Here is a 9,147-nt window from a genome sequence, read left to right on the forward strand (position 1 = left end):
TTGAGAATCGTTAAAGAATTTTGTGGGTGTGGTTTCAGTTTGAACCAGAAGATGAGAGAAATAATAAATACATCCAATTAACTAAAAATGAAAGAAAAAAACAGAACAGTAGTTTGGGAGATAAGTGGGCCCAGAAGTGTGCGTTGTTTTAAGACAATAGAAAATAAATTGCTTATATTGTAGAGTCAGTTGGGAATGTAAAGCTAAAGGTACCGAGGACAAACTGGGGAGACCCTGAGGCACAGGAAGATGCAGGAGTATGGGACAGATAAGAACAGCCTTCTTCATCCATGACGTGGAAATAGGTACAGGAGCAAGACACTGAAACGTAGCCAATGGCAGGAAGAAAAGTACACTAACCATATAGCCAGGCATCTTTTGCTATAAATTGGGAAAATTTTGTGCAGAAGAAGTGGGAGAAGGGGCTCTAGTTGAAGAATAATTCAAAGGTAGTAAAAAGAGGCTGCAGAAATGGGTTTAATTCAGTAAGAATTCCAGTCTTTCTTTTCTCTTCCTTCATGTCTGTCTTGCAGAAAGTCAGCAGGAACCCATACGTCCAGTCGGTTAGCAATGACAAATTCCACATACACAGGGGAATTATGTGTGCAGGAAGGTGATCCAAACTTTAAAATATTCTCTTATAATCTGGATGAGAATGTGAAAGTAAGACTGGAGTGGATATTGCACACTGCAGAATCTCTAGTCGTACATAAGTGGAACCTAAATTAAAAATTACCGAGTCATTCTTACTGGTGATTCCACTTACGGAAAAGGAAAAGAACTTTCACATGAAAACATAAGAAAAAGTGAATTAATATGTCACAGACGTTGAATTTATATGTCTCTGTGTATTTTTCTCCAGTCCCGCCTAAGATCCTGATGCCTGATCATGTTCACATTAAAGCTGGGAAGAAACTGAGAATTGAAGCACATGTATATGGGAAGCCTCAGCCAGTCTGCAAATGGCTGAAAGGAGATCAAGATGTAATTACATCCAGTCGCCTTGCTGTCCATAAAGCAGAAAAGTCTTCTGTTCTTATCATTAAGGATGTGACTAGAAAAGATTCTGATTTTTACACTCTTACTGCAGAAAATAGCTCTGGTACTGATAGTCAGAAAATCAGAGTGATAGTCATGGGTATGTTTCATTTAATTATTTTAAATCCAGCTTTATACAAAACTATTTTTAGTGTATCCCAATGTTTGCCATTTTCCCTTATACCTTTTTCCTAATGTATTTCTTTGTGTAGATAAGCCAGGTCCACCACAGCCCCCATTTGACATTTCTGAAATAGATGCTGATGCTTGCACTCTTGCGTGGCATATACCTCTTGAAGATGGTGGCAGTAACATTACAAACTACATCGTTGAAAAATGTGATGTAAGCCGAGGAGACTGGGTAACAGCTTTAGCTTCTGTCACAAAGACAACCTGTAGAATTGGAAAACTGATTCCTGGAGAAGAGTACATGTTTCGAGTTCGTGCCGAAAATCGTTTTGGGATTTCTGAGCCACTTAATTCTGGCAAGATGATTGCAAGGTTCCCATTTGGTACGTCAGTTTTTAGTAGTGGCATTTCTCTTTTCAGTCCTCCTAATAAGAAGGCATGTGATTGATATCCAATTTTGTATTTCTTTATAGATGTTCCCAGTGAACCAAAGAATGCACGTATTACCAAGGTTAATAAGGACTGCATTTTTGTTGCCTGGGATAGACCGGATAGTGATGGAGGCAGTCCAATCACTGGTTATCTCATTGAGCGAAAAGAAAGGAACAGTTTACTGTGGGTGAAAGCTAATGACACAGCTGTTCGCTCCACGGAGTACCCTTGTGTAGGGCTCATCGAAGGTCTTGAGTATACTTTCAGAATTTATGCGCTGAACAGAGCTGGAGCAAGTAAACCTAGTAAACCAACTGAATTTGTCACAGCAAGAGCACCAGTCGGTAAGTCAAACGTATCAATGATTTGCAGCAGGCTGTTGTTTTTATGGTTATTTTCAGTATATCTGCAACTCTATAATCTTCAGTTTGCATTTACATTTATGTCTTTGTGTTTGCTGTGAGTGCACTGTGTGGTTGTACTGTAAACACGATTCATCACAATTAAAGCTACTTTTTAATATGTTAACCCTTTTGGCAAAACAGACTATAACATGATCTTACTTGCCTTAGATCCCCCTGGAAAACCTGAAGTTATTGATGTCACTAAGAGTACTGTGTCACTGGCATGGACAAGACCAAAGCATGATGGTGGTAGCAAGCTTATTGGCTACTTTGTTGAAGCTTGCAAATTACCTGGTGATAAGTGGGTCCGGTGCAATACAACTCCACATCAAATACCCCTAGAAGAGTACACTGCTACTGATTTGGAAGAAAATGCTCAATATCAATTTAGAGCAATTGCTAAGACAGCAGTTAATATTAGCAGACCTTCAGAACCTTCTGACCCAGTGACCATTCGTCCAGAAAATGGTAAGAAATGCAAAAGCATTTAAGAACTCTGATGAGAGTCTCTCCATACTGAATTCATGTGAAGAATGAGGTGTTCACCTCATACTATATTGATTTACTCTTTTGCTTTTTCCCTTCAGTTCCTCCCAGAATAGAGCTGGATCTATCTATGCAATCACAGCTTACAGTAAAAGCTGGAACTAATGTGCGTCTGGAGGCAAATGTATATGGAAAGCCTATGCCAAGCATCACCTGGAAGAAAGAAGGAGAAGTTTTAAAGCCTTCAGAAGGTGTTAAGATCACCACTAAAAGAAATCTTGCTACTGTTGAACTGTTCAGTGTTAACAGGAAGCAGACAGGAGACTATACTATTACTGCTGAAAATGCAAGTGGATCAAAGTCAGCAACCATTAAGCTTAAAGTACTTGGTAAGCTAAACACTGTCTGTTAATAAATACATTTATGGTTAAATGATATAGCAAGAACTGTAGCTGTAATAATGGGATATTATTTCTTCCAGATAAGCCTGGACCTCCAGCCTCTGTAAAAATCAAACATATGTATGCAGATCGTGCAATGCTTTCTTGGGAGCCTCCCTTAGAAGATGGAGGTTCAGAAATTACTAACTACATTGTTGACAAACGTGAAACAAGCAGACCAAACTGGGCCCAAGTCAGTGCCAATGTACCCATTACAAGCTGCACAGTGGAGAAACTAATAGAAGGACATGAGTACCAGTTCCGCATATGTGCTGAAAACAAATATGGTGTTGGAGACCCTATCTTGACTGAACCAGCAGTTGCTAAGAATCCATATGGTAAGTGTTTTGTAGGATAGTTTCATGAGTCACTGTTTTTTTATGTACACTTACACATATGAAAATAACTTTCAAATAAATCTTCACAGATGTACCTGGACCTTGTGATCCACCGATTATCAGTAATGTAACAAAAGACTTTATGACTGTTAGCTGGAAGCCACCAGCTAGTGATGGTGGATCCCCAATAACTGGTTATATACTTGAGAAGCGTGAAACTAAAGCCCTTAACTGGACAAAGGTAAACAGAAAGCCTGTCATTGAAAGAACTGTTAAGGCTACAGGACTCCAAGAAGGAACAGAATATGAATTCCGGGTGATAGCATTGAATAAGGCTGGACCTGGCAAGCCTAGTGCACCATCCAAAGCTGTGTATGCTCGTGATCCTCAATGTAAGCTAAAAGTCTCAGACATTTTCTATGGTATTTCCAAATACTTTTGTACAGCATTCGGTATGAGTAACTTTCTGCTCTTTTAATTCTCAGATCCTCCTGGCCCACCTGCCTTCCCGAAGGTGGTTGATAGTACTCGTAATTCAATAAGCCTGTCATGGAGCAAACCAGCATATGATGGTGGAAGCCCTATTATTGGTTATCTAGTGGAAGCAAAAAGAGTTGACACAGACAACTGGGTCAGATGCAATCTACCTAAGAATTTACAGGCTACACGATTTGTGGTAACAGGGCTGATAGAAGATACAGAGTACCAGTTCCGCGTTTATGCTGTCAATAAGATTGGATACAGTGATCCAAGTGATGTTCCTGATACACACACTGCCAAAGATATTTTAAGTATGTTCACTGAAAACATATTGTGACATTAACTTTTGTTTTAATTCATGGGATGGCTTCTAAATGAAGGGTTTGTCACAGATCACCAAAAAAAAAAAAAAAAAAAAAAAAAGATTAATTTGGAATGTGTCATTTCTCAAATAAATGTAGTTTAAAAGTGGCTAATTTGGAAGAGAATGGGGCAGTTAGGAACTGAGAAGAATCTTCCCAGTGTCTGCATTTTTAATTTGTATCCCAGATGCTCTTCCATCTCCTGTTTTGTTTTTTTCTATCTGATCCTAAAATCAGACTTTCCATGCCTCTCTTCTCTTCTGAAAACTTTAGTCTTCGTGTCTTCTAAATAGTTTGAAGCCAGACTATTATCCAAAAAATCCACTGACACACAATTTAATTATATGACACACATTCCTTAAGAGCCATGCTGGCTTCTGTATATATTTTGCTATCTGTAGAAAAGCATTGCTTCAGAGAATTGCCTCAGTTCAAGAAAAGCAGTGCAGTCTTTGAAACTCCTTTGAATTACAGAGGAAAAGGGAGTCCTTTTCATATGATAAGCAACGTAAATGGTGGAAAAGACAGAAGAAAAGCAAGTGAAATCACTGGGGGAAAAAAAAAAAAAAGCAGGTTTACAAATGAGCTTGAAATGGGAGTCAGGACATTAACTCATTGATATCATCATGACATAAGAACAAGCTAGTTAATCTAGTGAAATGCCTGTAAAGAGGTACTTCATGTCACAGACTCTTTAGTGATAGTCTTAAAGATAAAGTTTTAATCACATCTTTTTTGTTAAACACAGTTCCTCCTGAAGGAGAACTTGATGCAGAACTAAGGAAAGTCCTTGTTTTGCGTGCTGGAGTCACAATGAGGCTTTACGTGCCAGTAAGAGGACGTCCACCTCCCAAGATTACGTGGTCTAAAGTGGGTGCTAACCTAAGAGATAGACAAGGATTAGACATCAAGTCAACTGACTTTGATACCTTCCTACGTTGTGAAAACGTAAACAAATATGATGCTGGAAAATACATTCTCAGTCTAGAGAACAGTTGTGGCAAAAAGGCATACACCATTGTTGTGAAAGTACTTGGTAAGTGTCAGTTTTCCCCAGTATAATATATTTGTTCACTTTTTAACTGATTTTTTTTTGTATTTTTGTTTACTAAATCAAATTTGGGGTGGGGGGATTGTGTTCTTCCAGATACTCCAGGCCCTCCTGTTAACCTTATTGTAAAAGAAGCATCTAAGGATTCTGCCTTCATTACATGGGAACCTCCACTAATAGATGGTGGCAGTCCAATCACAAATTATGTCATTGAAAAACGTGATGCAGAGAGAAAATCATGGTCCACAGTAACAACAGAATGTCCAAAGACAAGCTGCAGGATAACTAACTTAGAAGAAGGCAAATCCTACTTCTTCAGGGTTTTTGCTGAAAATGAATATGGTATCGGTGACCCCTGTGAAACTCGTGATGCTGTTAAAGCCTCTGGTAAGAAAAATGAATCAATTTCTCCTATTTTTTATTTTCATTTTTATTTTTAGTTTGAAAGGACACTTACTATGCTTTTCTTCCTCTTCTAGAAACTCCTGGGCCAGTTGTGGATCTAAAGGCTTCAGCTGTGACAAAATCGTCCTGCAATTTAGTATGGAAAAAACCTGTCAGCGATGGTGGAAGCCGTATTTTTGCATATGTTGTGGAGGTTCTCACTGGTGAAGATAAATGGCAAGAAGTCATGCGAGCAAAAAACCTCCATTTTTCAATGAGAGATCTAAAAGAAGGACAAGAATACACTTTCAGAGTAAGAGCCCAAAATGATGCTGGATATGGAACTCCAACAGAGATCACAGTTGTGGCAAGAGATGATGTTGGTAAGAAACAACTTCAGATAATTAATTCTTTTATCTAAACCACATTTATTTCATGCATAACATCATTGTTAAACATGTGTACAAATCAGATGCCTTTAAAAGAGCATCTGAATTTTATCAGAGTTTATGCATAGTTGAATAATTGGTGCCTTGATTTTTCACAGTGGCTCCTGATCTTGATTTAAGAGATCTACCTGATTTGTGCTATGTAGCTAAAGAGGGTAGCAATTTCCGTCTTAAAATCCCAATTAAAGGCAAGCCTGTCCCAACTGTAACTTGGAAGAAAGATGAAGACCAGGCACTTACCGAGAGTGGAAGAGTTGCATTTGAATCTACAGCAGTTAACACCACCCTTGTAGTACGTGACTGCCAGAAAGCTGATGCTGGAAAATACACAATCACCCTGAAGAATGTCATTGGCAGCAAGGAAGGCACTATTTCTGTGAAAGTTGTTGGAAAACCTGGCATACCAACAGGTCCAGTAAAATTTGAAGAAGTCACAGCCGATGCCATAACCTTAAAGTGGGGTCCTCCAAAAGATGACGGTGGTTCAGAAATCACTAACTATGTCCTAGAGAAGAGAGATAATGTAAACAATAAGTGGGTGACTTGTGCCTCTGCAGTCCAGAAAACTACATTTAGAGTTACAAGACTTCACGAAGGAAATGAATATACATTCAGGATCAGGGCTGAAAATAAATATGGAGTAGGTGAAGGTCTTAAATCTGACCCTGTCATTGCAAAACATCCATTTGGTAAGTATACATTATAATTTAAAAAAAAAAAAAAAAGTTTTACAGGTGATACTTATTTTTAATGCTTCTGCATTTTTTTATGTTGTTTAGATGTGCCAGATGCTCCTCCACCTCCCAACATTGTTGATGTTCGGCATGACTCTGTAGCTTTAACTTGGACTGATCCCAGAAGAACTGGAGGCTCACCAATCACAGGTATATCCCCAAAAGTCTCGTTAATATTACAGTTCTTAATACTTCTTTCTCTTTGCCAAAGGGTAAGATAAGGTGTTTATTATTTAAACTGAGTGAGTGAGTGAGTTAATGATTTCACTGTTTTCCTTCCTACTCTTTCTGTATGATGAAACTTTCAAAGGCTTACCTTAAAAATCAGGAAGAGACTAACTAAGAAACAATATTTTTGCAGAGAGACAAAACATCTAAAGAACAAATAACAAACTCAACTACATGTTACATCACTTGAGGCTGTAAAATCAGAAATTTGCATTTGCAAGCATCTCATTCTTACAATTACATACATCTTTAATGTATGTTCATATCCATTTCTTAATCCGGTTTTCAATGTTGTTCCGGCGCAATTCTTATGTGGCATGCCGTACAGACATTATGATATTTTGCAAAGCTAGGTTAAATGAAGATTTATAGAAAATTCCTCATTTTCACTTCATCATTTATCTTTTAGGTTATCACATTGAAGTCAAAGAAAGAAATAGTCTTCTGTGGAAGAGAGCCAATAAAACTCCAATAAGAATGAAAGATTTCAGAGTGACGGGATTAACTGAAGGACTGGAATACGAATTCAGAGTAATGGCAATCAATATGGCTGGAGTAGGTAAACCAAGTCTGCCATCTGAACCAGTTGTTGCACTTGATCCTATTGGTAAGTCATCAGAAGAACAAAAATAAAAATTCTGAAAGTTGAAATCACTCTTGTCTGACCATGGTTTATTGTTTTTTCTTTTAGATCCTCCTGGGAAACCTGAAGTTATCAATGTAACTAGGAACTCAGTAACACTCATTTGGACAGAACCAAAATATGATGGTGGACATAAGTTAACTGGCTATATAGTTGAAAAGCGTGATTTGCCCTCAAAAACTTGGACAAAAGCTAATCATGTGAATGTTCCAGACTGTGCATTTACTGTAACTGACCTTACTGAAGGCTCCAAGTATGAGTTCAGAATTAGAGCTAAGAACACTGCTGGAGCTATCAGTCCTCCATCTGAATCCACAGGAACCATAATATGCAAGGATGAGTATGGTATGTGGAAGATATCAGAAATAAATTTTATTTAACTCATTAAAACGTGTTTTTTTTTTTTACTTTCTTCTTGTTATGACAAACTTGTTTTGTTTTGTTTTGTTTTTTTACAGAGGCACCAACAATTGTTATTGATCCTACTTTGAAGGAAGGTTTAACAGTGAAAGCAGGAGACACAATTACAGTGTCTGCTATTAGTATTCATGGCAAACCACCTCCAACTTCAGCATGGTCAAAAGCTGGAAAAGATTTTAGACCTTCAGAGCTTGTGCACATTGAAACCACACCAACTTCTTCTACTCTAAACATCAAATATGCAACTAGAAAGGATTCTGGAGAATACACGATCACTGCAACCAATCCTTTTGGCACTAAGCAGGAGAGTGTACATGTGAAAGTTTTAGATGTTCCAGGACCTCCAGGGCCTATTGAGATCAGCAATGTTTCAGCAGAAAAAGCCACTCTTACATGGTCACCTCCTGCAGAAGATGGTGGTTCACCAATCAAATCATATGTTCTTGAAAAGAGAGAGACTAGTCGACTGCTCTGGACATTAGTTGCTGAAAATATTGAGAGTTGTAGGCATGTTGTTAGCAAGCTGATTCAAGGAAATGAGTATGTTTTCCGTGTATCAGCAGTAAATCAATATGGCAAGGGTGAACCAGTACAATCAGAACCAGTTAAAATGGTGGACAGATTCGGTAAGTAGAACAAGTTAAAAGGTTCAAGTGTGCTTTTATTAATCTCTGAAGACTTGATTTTTGTTTAAACTTTGTACTTTTTTCTTTCTTACCAGGTCCCCCAGGTCCTCCTGGAAAACCAGAAGTAACAAATGTGACTAAAAATACTGTGACAGTTACCTGGAAAAGGCCAGTAGATGATGGTGGAAGTGAAATCACAGGTTACTATGTGGAGAGGAGAGAGAAGAAAGGTTTAAGATGGGTCAGAGCAACAAAGAAACCAGTTTCAGATCTTAGGTGCAAAGTAACTGGTCTCCTGGAAGGAAATGAATATGAATTTCGTGTCAGTGCAGAAAATAGAGCAGGAGTTGGACCACCAAGCGATGCTTCAAACTCAGTCATATGCAAGGATGTTGCATGTTAGTATCATGCCTTTTGTTTTTCAATAGTGTGGTAGGTGGGGGATAAGTTCAGACAGTGTAAGAGTGACTTCCTCTGTAATGTAATGATGTCGTATAATATGG

General features: G+C 38.2%; 1 protein-coding gene across 1 annotated transcript in view; it reads left to right on the forward strand.

Annotated features, from left to right (window-relative positions):
• TTN (titin) overlaps positions 1-9,147 on the forward strand; it is a 244,079-nt gene that overhangs the window by 189,447 nt on the left and 45,485 nt on the right. Inside the window, exons 271-287 of the mRNA XM_080599478.1 lie at positions 863-1,138; positions 1,251-1,550; positions 1,641-1,943; positions 2,172-2,471; positions 2,591-2,878; positions 2,971-3,267; positions 3,357-3,659; positions 3,753-4,058; positions 4,858-5,145; positions 5,257-5,547; positions 5,640-5,927; positions 6,092-6,682; positions 6,773-6,877; positions 7,365-7,562; positions 7,647-7,943; positions 8,057-8,644; positions 8,740-9,042. Of these exons, the coding sequence (XP_080455604.1) occupies positions 863-1,138; positions 1,251-1,550; positions 1,641-1,943; positions 2,172-2,471; positions 2,591-2,878; positions 2,971-3,267; positions 3,357-3,659; positions 3,753-4,058; positions 4,858-5,145; positions 5,257-5,547; positions 5,640-5,927; positions 6,092-6,682; positions 6,773-6,877; positions 7,365-7,562; positions 7,647-7,943; positions 8,057-8,644; positions 8,740-9,042 (5,322 nt within the window). The remainder of the gene's footprint in view (positions 1-862; positions 1,139-1,250; positions 1,551-1,640; positions 1,944-2,171; positions 2,472-2,590; positions 2,879-2,970; positions 3,268-3,356; positions 3,660-3,752; positions 4,059-4,857; positions 5,146-5,256; positions 5,548-5,639; positions 5,928-6,091; positions 6,683-6,772; positions 6,878-7,364; positions 7,563-7,646; positions 7,944-8,056; positions 8,645-8,739; positions 9,043-9,147) is intronic.

Source organism: Anser brachyrhynchus (assembly GCF_964034855.1).
Source record: "Anser brachyrhynchus genome assembly, chromosome: 7".
Taxonomy (NCBI): Eukaryota; Metazoa; Chordata; class Aves; order Anseriformes; family Anatidae; genus Anser; species Anser brachyrhynchus.